This window comes from Phyllobates terribilis, unplaced genomic scaffold, assembly GCF_046119375.1.
Source record: "Phyllobates terribilis strain yellow unplaced genomic scaffold, ASM4611937v1 Scaffold_7__3_contigs__length_470593459, whole genome shotgun sequence".
NCBI lineage: Eukaryota > Metazoa > Chordata > Amphibia > Anura > Dendrobatidae > Phyllobates > Phyllobates terribilis.
The window spans coordinates 265417194-265431586 of NW_027362767.1; the positions used below are offsets into that span (position 1 = coordinate 265417194).

The 14393-nt window shown below is 40.7% G+C and overlaps 1 protein-coding gene across 1 annotated transcript; it reads left to right on the forward strand.

Moving 5' to 3' along the window:
• The first annotated feature begins 9280 nt into the window (after positions 1 to 9280).
• LOC141155497 (POU domain, class 5, transcription factor 1.1-like) lies at positions 9281 to 14192 on the forward strand. Its single transcript, XM_073642363.1, has 5 exons — positions 9281 to 9877; positions 11146 to 11257; positions 11482 to 11612; positions 13434 to 13598; positions 13941 to 14192. Exons 1-5 carry the CDS (start codon positions 9281 to 9283, stop codon positions 14190 to 14192), a joined length of 1257 nt encoding a protein of 418 aa, XP_073498464.1.
• The last annotated feature ends 201 nt before the right edge of the window (positions 14193 to 14393 follow it).

A 14393-nucleotide genomic window follows, 5' to 3' on the forward strand; every position in this document is an offset into this window, starting at 1 on the left:
CCCCCTATATAGTTTGATGGTCCACCCAACAGCCCATTGTATAGGATAATGTTCCACCCCAAAAAACCCTATCTAGTATGATGGTCCCCCCACAGCTCTTAAAAAATAAAAATCCTTATACTCACCTAATCCAGACTCCTCGTCCTCCAGAGCCTCTGTCTCATCTTCTATCCTGTCTCTCAGTGGATGTTGGTGGCGCGGTGCAGTGATGTCATTGTGCCGACGATGTCCCCTGAGTGGCACTGACCTCTGGCAGAACACAGTCAGAAAGGAAACCTGCAGCTTGCTGTTGTCTCAACTGTTAACAGTATCGGCGTCCTGAGGATGCCAGTCCAGCCTGCCACCGTCACACATTGTGGTGTCAGCATCATGCAATGGGGAGGCTTTTCTGCAGCAGGGACAGGGAACCTGGACAGGGCTTGTGGGAAGATGAATAAATACTGAGCAATGCTAGAGGAAAGCCTGTTAGAGGCTGCAAAAGACTTGACACTGGGACATAGGCAGGCTTGGACTGGGGTGTCTTGGGCCCACAGGGAAAATTGACCCTAGGGGCCCACCCTACAGCTATATGCAAATACCTGTTAGCTGTTATCCCTGTTATAGTGGCCCCCATGTATCTAGCCTCCCCCCCCCATATATCCATCCTGGACTCAATATATCCATCCTGGCCCCCATGTGTCCAGCCTGCCCCCATATATATCCATTCTGGACCCCATGTGTCCAGCATGCCCCGCATATATCCATCCTGGCCCCCATGTGTCCAGCATGCCCTCCCATATATCCATCCTGGGCCCCAAAATGTGCAGTCTGCCTTTCCCATATATCCATCTCGGCCCCCATGTGTCCAGCCTGCCCCCTCATATATCCATACTGGCCCCCATGTATCCAACCTGCCCCCATGTATCCATCCCGGCCCACATGTGTCCATCCTGCCCCCCCCCTATATCCATTCTGGCCCCCATGTATCCAGCTTGCCCCCCCATATATCCATCCTGGTCCTAATGTATCCATCCTGGCCCCCATGTGTCCAGCCTGCCCCCCATATATCCACCCTGGCCCCCATGTGTCCAGTCTGCCCCCATATAACTATCCTGGCCCCAATATGTCCAGCCTGCCCCCCCCATATATCCAGCCTGCTGCCCATGTGCCCAGCCTGCCTTCCCATGTATCCATCCTAGCCCCATGTGTCCAGTCTGCCCCCCATATAACTATCAAGGCCCCCATGTGTCCAGTCTGCCCCCCCCATATATGCATCCTGGCCCCCCATATATCCATCCTGGCCCCCATGTGTCCAGTCTGCCCCCTCATATCGCCAAGCAGGATACCTGAGCCCTGGCTGACACTTGAGCTAGGCGCTAGGTAGAGAGGGAGAGGGGTGAGCACTAGTCAACCCCAGTGCAACTAAAGACAAACAAGGGAAACAGACAAGGTAATACACTTAGCTTTGAGAAGACACGAGAGAGATCACAACTACAACCCACAAAGTAAATCCAAGAAGAATCTAGTCGACTGCTAGAACTACAGACCTGAACAGAGGAGTTTACTCTATCACCAGCGATTCTCTGGAGAAAGTGAGTGTATTTAAAGATGTAGCAAGGGTGTGTTAATTAGCAGCAGAAGGTGGAGATCACCTCTGGGTCCTAGAGAGGGAGGGATGATGAAAGGATCAAGAAGGTATCTGCAAGGCCAAGCGCAGCGACCTTCTGCAGTCGGATCCAGAATGACTGTCTATCAAACCTGACACACCAGTGATAGTTGCCCAGCGACAGCCCTGAAACCTGAAAGATCTTGAGAAGATCTGTATGGAGGAGTGGGGCAAAATCCCTGCTGCAGTGTGTGCAAACTTGGTCAAGAACTACAGGAAACATCAGACCTCTGTAATTGCAAAAAAAAAGGTTTCTGTACCAAATATTAATTTCTGTTTTTCTATTGTATCAAATACTTATTTCATGCAATAAAATTCAAATTAATTATGTAAAAATCATACAATGTATTTGGGGGAACTCCAAACCAAAACTCAGGTTATCTACCCTTCAAAGGCCTAAACATATGAGAGGAGCAGCTTTACTTGACTTCCATCTATACTATTTAGCAGGTCAGCTTAAAGCGATCCGTAGTTGGATGCCTGACTCCCAATTACCGAATTCTAAGAACCACTTGGCACACGTTGTTTATTGGGTTTTCTAGAATTAAATAAATCGACTCCCATTAAGTTGCTACCCCTACATAGATTAGCGAGAACGGTATGGAAAGAGGCAAAGAAAAGAACCGACTTTACACATGTTATAGCTGAAATGCCTATATGGGGGAATCCGTATTTTGAGACATTAATGGAACATCCATCTGCTCCCTGTTGGATAGCTAGTGGGGTCTATTTGTTAAGAGATATTTATGAAAGATCTATACTGATGTCATTTGAACAGGCGCAAAATAAATTCAAGGTTCCAAGATCTCAATTCTTCAGGTACCTCCAACTTAGAAATGGGCTCAGATCCCACTTACAAAACTGTGAGATAAATGAAACTATTTCCTAATTTCCCTTAATAGGAATACTTAAATCTCAAGGCCCACAAGGTCTTTTATCTAGTTTGTATACATATTTGCTATCAACAGGCTTAGATCGTAACCCTTTGCCAGCAAAAAATAAATGGAGACTCCTAATTCCAAATATGGGGGAGGAGGAGTAGGATGAAATTTTGGAGTCCCCGTCATTTGTCTCTCCCTCTGTTAATAAGATGATTCAGCTTTATATTATTCATCAGTCATATCTCACACCCCACAGACTATATCAAATGGGGCGCTCCTCTAATTTGGAATGTTTACGTTGTCATACCATAGATGCCGACTTTGTTCATTTAATTTGGGACTGTTCCGTTATTAGGTCCTTCTGGCAAGAAGTTACCTCCTTATTATCCTCTTTAATATCCATTCCAATTCCATGTGATCCACTGATTTGCTTTTTTGGGGTAATGGAGGATGGTGTCTGGGACCACTATATTAAGATTTTTTTGAGAGAAACCTTATTTTTGGCCAGGAAATTATTGGCTTTTAGATGGATGGGCAATACACAGCCAACATTGCGTTCCTGGATCGCTCTGGTTAACTCAGTAATTCCATTTGAAAAGATAGTATATCAAAATAGAGGTTGTCCATTAAAATTTTCCAAAATATGGGACAATAGGAATTCTTCATGTCTTACAATCTCTACTTAGGCAAAAGGTTTGAGCTGGAAAGTAAATATGTAAGAGATGTGTGTATAAATAGTAAATCACGTGTTATAGGTGATAAATGTTACTTATGGAGGCAGGCATCTAGATTCATATACACTACGAGTTAATTTGAGCATGGAAAAGACAGCACAAGTTTGATAAGTTATAGTTGAGAGTTCCAAGTTTGGATTGTATCCTAATTAGGAAGATACCCTATTTCTCCATCTTTTTCTTTACATATAATTCCAGAAGATGTGACATTCACAAGGCAAAGAAATTATTTATATATATGTGGTAACCCATCTGACCTGTTTACTTTAATATGTCCTCATTGATGTATATCTATGTTGATGTAATATCTCTGGATGTTTTCCAATACCAAATGCAATGTATAATTGTTTATAAAATTGTTTAATAAACAAATCAAGTTAAAAAAAAAATCATACAATGTGATTTTCTGGTTGTTATTGTTAGATTCTGTCTCTCACAGGTGAAGTGTACCTACGATAAAAATTACAGACCCCTACATTGGTTGTAGGTGGGAAAACTTGCAAAATCAGCAGTGTATCAAATACTTATTTTCTCCAGTGTACATATATTCCATTTTCATTCCCCACCTAACAGGCACAGTGAATACAATATGCACATGTGGTGAAAATTGTTGGTACCCCTCGTTTAATGAAAGAAAAACCCGCAATGGTCACAGAAATAACTTGAATCTGACAAACGTAGTAACAAATTAAAAATCTATGAAAATGAACAAATTAAAGTCAGACATTGCTTTTCAACCCTGCTTCCACAGAATTAAAAAAAAATTAAACTCATGAAATAATGTGACAAAAGGGACATGCTTAATCAAGTAGATTTTTAATTTATTATTACTTTTGTCAGATTCAAGTTATTTCTGTGACCATTGTGGGTTTTTCTTTAATTAAACGAGGGGTACCAACAATTTTGACCACGTGTGTACCTGTGTATATGAGATATGTGATCATTTCCCTGTAATCTGCTCATATTTCTGATTCATTCCTCGCCTATCAAGTACAGAGAATACAATATATAACTGTTTATATGGAATAAGTGTTCATTCCCCTGTAATCTATATATATTCCAAGTTCATTCCCCACCTTACAAACACAGGTAATGCAATGTGTTCATATGTGTTCCATGTTCATTACCCCTCTAACAAGAACAGGGAATACAATAACTACCTGTTTATATGGGATATGTGTTCATTCCCTGTAGTCTACCTATATTAATTATTCATTCTCCACCTAACAAGTGCACAGTGTATAATACAGACCTGTTTGTAAGGCATATTTGTTAATTCCCTTGCTATCTACAAATATTCAATGTTTATTCCCAACCTAACAAGTACAGGGAATACAATATAAACCTGTTTATATAGGATTTTTGTTCATTCCCCTATTATCTATATATATTTCATTTTCATTGCCCACTTAACAGACACAGTAAATACAATATACAGCTGTTTATATGGGATATCTGTTCATTCCTCTGTTATCTACATATATTTCAAGCTCATTTCCCACTTTACAAGCACAGGGAATATAATATACAGCTGTTTATATGGGTATGCGTTTGTTTCTCTGTAATCTGCTCATATTTATGATTCATTCCTTGTCTATCAATACAGAGAATACAACATATACCTGTTTATATGGTATATTTGTTCATTCCCTAGTAATGTATATATATCGTATATTCCAAGTTCATTCCCCACCTTACAAACACAAGGAATACATAACTGTTTATATGGGGCAAGTGTTCATTTGCTATAATATACATATAATCCATGATTATTCTTCATCTAACAAGTGCAGGGAATATAATAAATACCTGTTTATACGAGATTTGTGTCCATTCCCTGTAATCTACATATATTCCACGCTCATTACCCATCTAACAAGAACAGAAAATACAATAAATACCCATTTACATGGGATATGTGTACATTCCCTGTAATCTCCATATATTAGCTATTCATTCCTCATCTAAGCACAGGGAATATAATATAAACCTGTTTATATGGGATATTTGTTCATTCCCATATTATCTAAACATATTCCAGGATTTTTCCTCACCTAACAAGCACACATAGTACAGTATACACCTGTTTATATGGGATATGTGCATATACTGTACAGAGAATAAAGTACTGTTTATTTGTGATATGTGGTCATTTCCCTGTTATCTAAATATATTCTATTTCATTCCCAATGTAACAAGCACAGGGAATACAATATAAACCTGTTAATATGGGATATATATTCATTCCCCTGTAATCTAATATGATCACATTTCATGTTCATTCCCCACCTAAGATGAACACGTATATTCCCTGTTCATTCCACATCTAACCGGCATAGGGAATACAATATACATCTGCTTATTTGGGATGTGTTTATTACTCTGCAAACTACATATATTCCATGTAATTTCTAAATTTCCCTGCAATCTACATATTTTCAATGTTCATTCCCCATCAAACAAGAACAGGTAATACAATATACACATGTTTATATGTTCATTGCCTATAACATAAATGTAATCCATGTTCATTCCCCATCTAGCAAGTACAGGAAATATAATATATGCCTGTTTTTATGGGAAATGTGCTCATTTCCCTGTAATCTACATATATTCCATGTTCATTCCACATTTAACAAGCACAGGGAATACAATAAACACCTGTTTATATGGGTTAGTTGTTAATTCCCGGTAATTTTAATATATTCCATGTTCATTCCCCATCTAACAAGCACAGGGAATGCAATATACACCTGTTTATATGTTCATTGCCTGTAATATACATATTAAGATTTGAGAGTCCTCAGTGGTTGATACATTTTAATGGCGAACTGAAAAAATGGTAACAAGTTGCAAGCTTTTGAGACTACTCAGGTCTCTTCATCAGGCATCATATAACACAAAATCTGAAGAGTTACATATTTATACACAGCAAGACACAGAAATAATGTAATAGATGAGACAGGTGACATAAAACAGAGCTATTACTGTAATTAGCACAGGGAATGTAATATATACTTGTTTATATGGTATATGTGCTTATTATTTTATAATCTACATATATTCCATGTTCATTACTCATTTAAGCAGCATAGTGAATCAAATATATACTTGTTTATATATGACATGTGTTAACTTCCCTGTAATCTGTTCTTTCCCCACCTAACAAGAACAGAGAATACAATATATATAGCTGATTATTTGGAATATGTGTTCATGCCCCTTAACTATGTATATTCCATGTTCATTCCACATTTAACAAGCACAGGGAATACGATATCCACCTATTTATATGGGATTTGTGTTCATTCCCATATTATCTACACATATTGCATGTACATTCCAGGTTTAAAATTCCCAGGAAACCTATTATGCCTGTTTATATTTTTGGACCAATATGTTATAATGTTCATTCTTTTTATGTATTCCTTTTGTTCATTCTTTTAGTACGTCCTTATAACTGCACCCAGATTAGGCTTGCATAGGGCGGCAGTCACACAGATGTAGAGCTCAGTGTTTGGCTCACAGCCTATTATACTATTAGATCAGGCTGCCTGAGTGTTGGTTGTGTAACCTATTGACTGTAACTACCATGTCTTTGAACAATCTAGTTGTATTTCTCAGACTCTCTACCACCCCATCCTTGCCTATAATGCCCAAATGTTGTACCCCATATTCACAATGGAGCCTTACAAGTAATAAAGGATTAATAATGTACTGGAATCTTGACTTCTTTTTTTTTTAACATCTTTGAATAGTAATTGCCCTTGCAGCTGCTTCCAGGCATTGAGGGCTTAACCAACCAGTTTACTAAAGTTCAGCCTCTGCCCATTTTGTATGGAGCTGTATTTTATTTTAAACTTTGGACTATGCAAAAAAAAGTTGTCAGATCTCTGTTATGTGTGCATCAATGCTCAAAGCAGTAACAGCAACTAGTATGAATACAATGGAGTGCATACCTATACATAGTGGATATAGGTGCCCACCCTACTCAATAGACCAGGCAGAGCTGCAGGCAGTCTTACACAGGGAATGCTCTTTTCATATGGTAATTCCAGGCTTTGGCTATTTACAAGGAGTATCACTCAGGAACATGTGTCTCATGGGATACTGCAACCAGGAGAGGTCAATTAGAAACTGAGTCTCCCAGTGTAAAAAATGGAAATATACCCTAAATAACATTGAAGCGCCTTCTAATAGAGCCTTGTGCAAAACTATGCACCCACATCTCTAAAGGGGTGAGGGAGGGGGCACCATATCCTCACTGCTTACTATGATGTCTACATTGGTTACATAGGTGTCAGTGTATTCATTTGGCTGGAGTTAACTTCTTTTCGCTCCCCTATTGCTGTGTTGTAGTATTACATGCAATGCTACATGGCCTATATACACTGATATTTGGGTACTGCTGATATTGGTTATGTATCGTACTGTCACTGGACACTGTGCTAGAATTTGGACACAGAAATATTCCATCACCTTTGAGTTGTAGTAGTGCAAAAGTTGGAGAAACATAGGTTGGAAGTCATAAGGAACTTTCACTGGAAACCACTGATGGGAGTTTTTCCTAAAAAAAAATTAAGTGTCGCTTTTCACTTTCGTCAATTCAGCAACATGTCATTTTATGGGGATTCTATAAAATGACTTTTTTTTAAGAAACATCCACTACTGTCAATGGGTCGTGTCTGTGGGGCTGCAATACCAGACACAAACACAGTCAAGAGTGGCGCTGTCGTTAATAAATTAACTCATGTTTCATTACATGAATACATTACAGAAAGTCATGGTCATATGAAATGGCATGTACCCATAAAATCTCAGTCATCCCCGTAGGCTAATGCAAAATCACAGTGGCATCATTCACCCCGGAGGGTAACACCATGGGGCTATGGCCACATAAGCAGGCTCTGGTCTCTCACAATCCATTGCCTAAGGATATGTTCACATGGAGGAGTTTTTTTTACATGAACTGGATCCGCTTCAAAATCCACATCAAAAATTGCTGCAAACACTCTGAATAAGCATTGATGTGGATTTTGAAGTGGATCTGTTTTAAAAATCCACTTTAAAAAAAAACCTCTGTGCGAACACGCCCTAACATGGGCAAATAATGAAACCAAAACATTTAACAATAGCAATAATAAAATAAACAGTATTAGCAAATATAATTGCTATCTACTATGGGAATGTTGGAACTTGTAGTGCACAATGTAGTCATATTGTAGTTTTAGCAGCAAAAACAACTGCACTATGTAAATTCCCAGTCCTAGGTAAAGTCCTCAGGAGTTCAGCTCTGAAGCAACTGTAGGTCAGTCACAGGCAGGAATCTTCAATAATGGAGCCTGGAGTTGATGGTTTTATAGTGTCTAATAGTGGGGAAATGGGTTCCAGTGATGTTGGGAGCGAAAGCCAAAATAAGATCCAATCAATGTCCATAAGAGGAGGCCTGCTGGGCATTTAGCATGGAGATTATGTATGCACATATGCTCATGGGCCTCATTAGATGCAATCTGACTGCCATAAAGGGGTTAAATTGCCATTAATACAATTAATAACTAGTCTGCATCCTGATAATTTTGCACTATATATATATATATATTTTTTTTTTCTTTTTGGGGGTGGGGCAAGTCAAAGAATTCCAAAGTAATAGTTAAAAAAACCCAAACGTAAATAACTGTCCAGCAAGGTGCAAAGGGGGAGGGGGAAGGGGAAGGGGGTGCAGAGGAGCCAATGGGTGATAAGATAAATCAGCTGAGGGAGGGGCGAGGAGGTAAGTTCTGCTCTTGAATGGTTGCTCTTGGTGGTCTTCACATTGCGAAGCTTGCTGGCTTAACTTGAAGCTGCTCTTTTAGGGGGTTGGGTGGCTTCCTTAGGTTTTGGGCGTCCTTGTAGAGCAGTTTTCTTTTTAATTTCCTCTTAGATTTTCTTGATCTTGTAGGTTAGTGGCTCTCATCTCCAGCTAGTTACCGCTAGATTTTTGACCCACTTTTGATAGTAAATCTTACTTTTTGGAGAGGAGCATGCATAGCCAGCAAGTTTATTCCAATTCCTTTGCTTTCGGCCATGGGCAAGTGCAGGAAAGTTTTGGGGGCTACCCCCATCATTCTCAGGCTTTCTTTTTCCATCCGGCCAGGTCGGATAATGGCGATCAGGGCTTGCAGACTTTAGGTGAGCACCCAACACAGGGCATGGGTTGGAACCCCCCTCCTCCACTGGAGCCCCCTGGTTACCTGAATTTACATGGACGCCCCCCTCAGGTGAGGGAGCAACCGCGGTATACCCTAGAAAGAATGAATATTAAGGAGGAGGAAGATAAAGCCGAGGGCAGGTTTCCAGGTGTCCAGTATTACCACCATTACTGGAACAACCTCTGGCCTGCTAATGCCAACCCCAACATGGGCAGCCAGCAGATAACCTGCAGTGTCTCCGGGGCCAGTGTGTACCCCATTCCGGCCAGCCGGAGCCCCAACATCCCGGGAGAGCCCGCCGCATTGCCCGTGCAGAGCAGCCGGTGCGGCTCCATCCAGGAGGCTGCGGAGGAGGCGACCAAGAACCTGACCGTGGCGACCACAGACGGCCAAGAAGAGGTGAAGTTTTGCGATGGGGAAGACGTCCAGGTAATAGCCCTATAATGAAGCATTGATTTATTGCTCTACTACATAATGGAAATATTACCAGTGTATGAATGATCGAATTGGTGTTTAATGTTTCCACCATTGATTGAAAGGGCATGGACTACTAAGAGTTGTGTGGGGTTTCTGGACACCTATTTCATAGTTTACTTGTAATTAAAACGATTAGAATGGGTCATAGACGAGTGTTGCAGCTTGGGTGGGGGATGGGTAGATGCATTAATGTAACTATTTAATTTTCAATTAAGTGCTATGGGAACATCTATATATCTAAAGTGTCTTTTAATCAAAACCCTGTAATCTGGTTATTGGTGCTACAACTGGGGAGCACTGGCTTCCCTTCCGGTGACCTAGACCTTAAACACTGACCCTAGTTTCTTTGGCTTGTGGCACACCCTTGACAGAGGTGCACACTTGAGACATTGTTACGGTATGAGAGTTGCTTAAATGACAACTGCATTGCTCTTGACATCCTCACTTTATGGGGGATGGTTGGTTGAGTATAGGAGTTGCCTGGACTCCTGATTTCTTGCTCTTACATTGCCTCTAGTCGTGAGATGCAAAATCACCAACAGGAGCCCCCCTCCCCCAGGTATCAAGTCTTGTTACTATTGTCTTTCTCATATAGCCCCCCCCCCCCCAGGCTACTACCCTGCACCCACCTTGGCTATATTCCTTGCTCTCTCCCCCCCCCCCCCCCCTCTGTAAATGTTGCAATAGCATCATATGACTGAAAGTACATTTATAGGTAGATTCACTTTACACTCTTGACTAAAGGGTTTTAATGAAGGTAATGTTTAATCTTGGAATTAAAGTTGCATGTTTCAGGATCTCTGCTTGCTGTCAGTTAATGAGATACTTGTTTCCATTTATACAGTGACAATTTTAACAGATCTAATACTACTCCCAGTAGTTTGTCGCAATGTTAACCAGCCAGACAATCCTCTGCCCACTGTACTAATACACTATTCCTGCATGTGTCCATACATTCTAACACTATTGGATTTTTGCTCCTGATATATTTTTGGTAACAGGACTGGAAACAAAGATGATAAACTATCAGCTGTGGGTAAATAACAATCTATGGTACCTGTACAGGCTTGCTGCCTCTGAATGTAATGGAGGATGCTTCCATTCTCTGACAATCAGATAATGAAACGTGTTAATATTTGAGCTGGTCTGTAGAACTCCTCATTAGGCACTTATCATAGACCCTGCTCCTTATAAATGTGACTTGTCATCTTCCTTTGCAGGAATTGCCCACCGAAAAGGAGATGGAGCAGTTTGCTAAAGAAGTGAAGCAGAAGCGTGTGGCCATAGGCTTCACACAATCAGATGTTGGCTGCATACTGGGTATATTATATGGTAAGTTTCATGGGGGACGGAAGTTAAACTCTTGTTTATTTAAAAAAAAAAAAAAAAAAAAAAAAAAAAAAAATTGCAATGGCTTCCAATTGGTAATAAAACTACAACTCCCAGCATGCTTGCGCTATTGCTGCATGTGCACAACACTGTTCTAGGGTTGTCTTTGGTTATCTGGCCTCTAATCTGTGACTCTCAAATATGTTTTTTTGTTTTTCCCTCCACAGGAAAAATGTTCAGTCAGACGACCATCTGTAGGTTTGAATCCCTCCAGTTGAGCTTCAAGAACATGTGCCAGCTGAAGCCCCTGCTGAAAAAGTGGTTGAATGATACTGCAAAAACTCCTGATCTACAGGAGGTAGGAAACCAGTGGCAGGAGCCCCGGTCTTTTATAAAGGTGACCACCCACTGTTGAGCACACAGCTCCCCTACTGATCCATATAAATCACCATTATCCCAGCCCCCCACCCCCCACTCATCCACCAAGCCTAGTTGAGTGACTCTTCCAGTGTCAGCTCTGCAGATCCTCTCTTTTACATTTGGGGCACTACTGCATTGACTGAACATGACTGGTGCGGCACTGCATCACCCACCGTCCTCACAATGTATAATGGAATAGTTCTCTGCTTGTGTTGCAGGTGAGAATAAAAATGAGTTGCATTAAAGGGAGTCTGTCAGTAGAACAGCCATCTATATGTACAGCTAGGTCATAGGAACTTGAATAAAATGAAGTCTTAATATCTGCCATGGATTATTCCAGAGAAATCCAAGTTTTTCCTAATATGTAAATGAGCAGTTAATATCTATGGGCAGAACACAGATCTCCTTGAAAATCTGCCTCCAGAGCTTAAATAAATGGGGGCTTTACCAGTGTGACATGTAATGACTGACTGTCTGCTCGCCTGATCTACATGTCTCACCCTAGTAATGCCCATTTCACTTAAAATGAGCTCTGGAGGCAGATTCTCAGGAATAATATGCTTGACCCAATAGATCTGATCAGCTAACTTGAATAAAAAACATAGGTTTCTTGGGAGCAAAACATTGGATTGCAGATATCAAAGAATCGCTTTGTTCAACTTTCAATGACCTGCCTGGCCATGTTGTCGCTACTTACAGATTCCCTTTTACAGGAACCTTTCAGTACGTTGTGTATGGAGGCAGTGATTGAATAGCGGTGTAGGCGCTCATTCCCTGATATCAAAGACTTTTCTTGTAGAGATCCGATGTGCCAGTCATAAGAAATCTAGTGTATAAGTGATGTGCAAATTAGGCTGCAGGTGCACTTGGGGTGTTGGTCTTCTTCTAACTGTATGGACACACCCCTAGTGCACCTGCAGCCTGACTTGCATATGACTTTTACACTAGATATCTTATGACTGGCACATTGGATCTCTGTAAAAAGGTATCCTTTTATCAGGGCACAAGGAGGGGGATTAATTATACTGACTGGTTCCCTTAATGCTAGGAGTTGGTTAAAAGATATAAAGTCCTAATCTATTTTATTTTCAAGTTGAGTTGCAGACAATGAAGTTTTGTGTAGTAAAGCAGCAAAACTTTAACACTGAACTGGAAAGATATTTACAGCAAGGAGGGACTAAAGGCCCCATCACACATAACAAGATCGCTATTGCGTCACCAAAACCGTGACTCATTAGCGATCTCGCTAGCGATCTCGTTATGTGTGACGGGGCCTTAAGTCTGTTTTCAATCAGACTGTAAACATGTTGCTAATCTGATATAATAAACTGTGATACAATGTAGCCGGCGTGGAGAATCCTCTGAGCTGAATACAGATCATAGCTGGGGTTGTTACAATCTGAGGGCAAGGATGTGATCATTCATTGATTGCAAAAAGGTAGATTTGAAGCATACAGTAAAAAAAATGGAACTGTTCATTCTGATGCTTTTATGTACTAAAGTGGAGCTTTCAAATAGTCTTGTATGGTTGTGCTTTTAACTCATTGGTTGCCAATACTCTTCTACTATCTCTGCATCAAAGGTGAAATGTAAAGTCTCATTCTGCTCTGCAGCTTCTATTACTTTGTGCATTCAGTTCAACATGAAAAATGTGAAAGCTCTTTAAGGTTCTTGCTAACATGGGTGCTCCCGTAACGCTACATTCTAAGGTTACTGGACGTCTTTTAATTAACTGATCTCTTATCTTGATGAATTCTAGTTGATCAGCAAGGAGCAAGCCGCGGCTCAGTCTAGAAAGAGGAAACGGAGAACAAATATTGAGAACATAGTGAAGGACAGCCTGGAAATATGTTTCCTGAGAAATCCGAAGCCTGGAGCTCCCGAAATGGCACAAATGGCACGCGATTTAAATTTAGACAAAGAAGTAAGGAACCAATTCACCACATGATATATTAAAAATAGTCTGTATTATCTTCCAGAGCTGTTCTTTCTATTACGCTAGTGTAGTGGCTGCAAATACTCCATTGATATTAACTTGCCTCCTGTAACAGCATGACTCCACCAGCAAAATAGTGAGTTCAGCTCTGGAGTATAATACAGGATGTAACATGGTATGAGACTAGTACGTAGTTCCTGATACTACTAAACATAGATTAATTTGACTAGCCAATTGATGACACTTAACATCTACTGAACCTAAAGTCTGTCTGTAAGTCCCTGCTATTTTGTTTTATTACTACTTTTGACATTTTTCTCTTAACTACAGGTGGTTCGTGTGTGGTTTTGTAACCGCCGTCAAAGAGACAAGAGAAATGTCCCAGGCAGGGACCACAGTGGAGAATCTGGTGATATGCAACACATGGTCAACTTGCACATGGGACCTTTCCCTCCAGCCCAGGAGATGTCGTCCCAGAATTACATGGCACCACCACTGGGATCTACAGGGCATCTCTATCATGGTTATAATCATAGGAACGACATGTTCCCACAGCATATGCCCCATGGAAACCATATTTAAATCTTGATTGGGGCTGTTGGCCTTTCTAAGTGAGGTGCAGATCCTCGCTTTGTGGGGGAATACAGTTTGATGGCCACTAAAATGTTCAGGGACTTCATGATGGCTTCCTGTTGCTTTGGGTTCAATTATGACCTTGTTTTAGCTTCAGCCCATGTTAAGGGTTCCTTGCTCAGTGTGGTCCTGTAGGTGGATGCCTCTCGG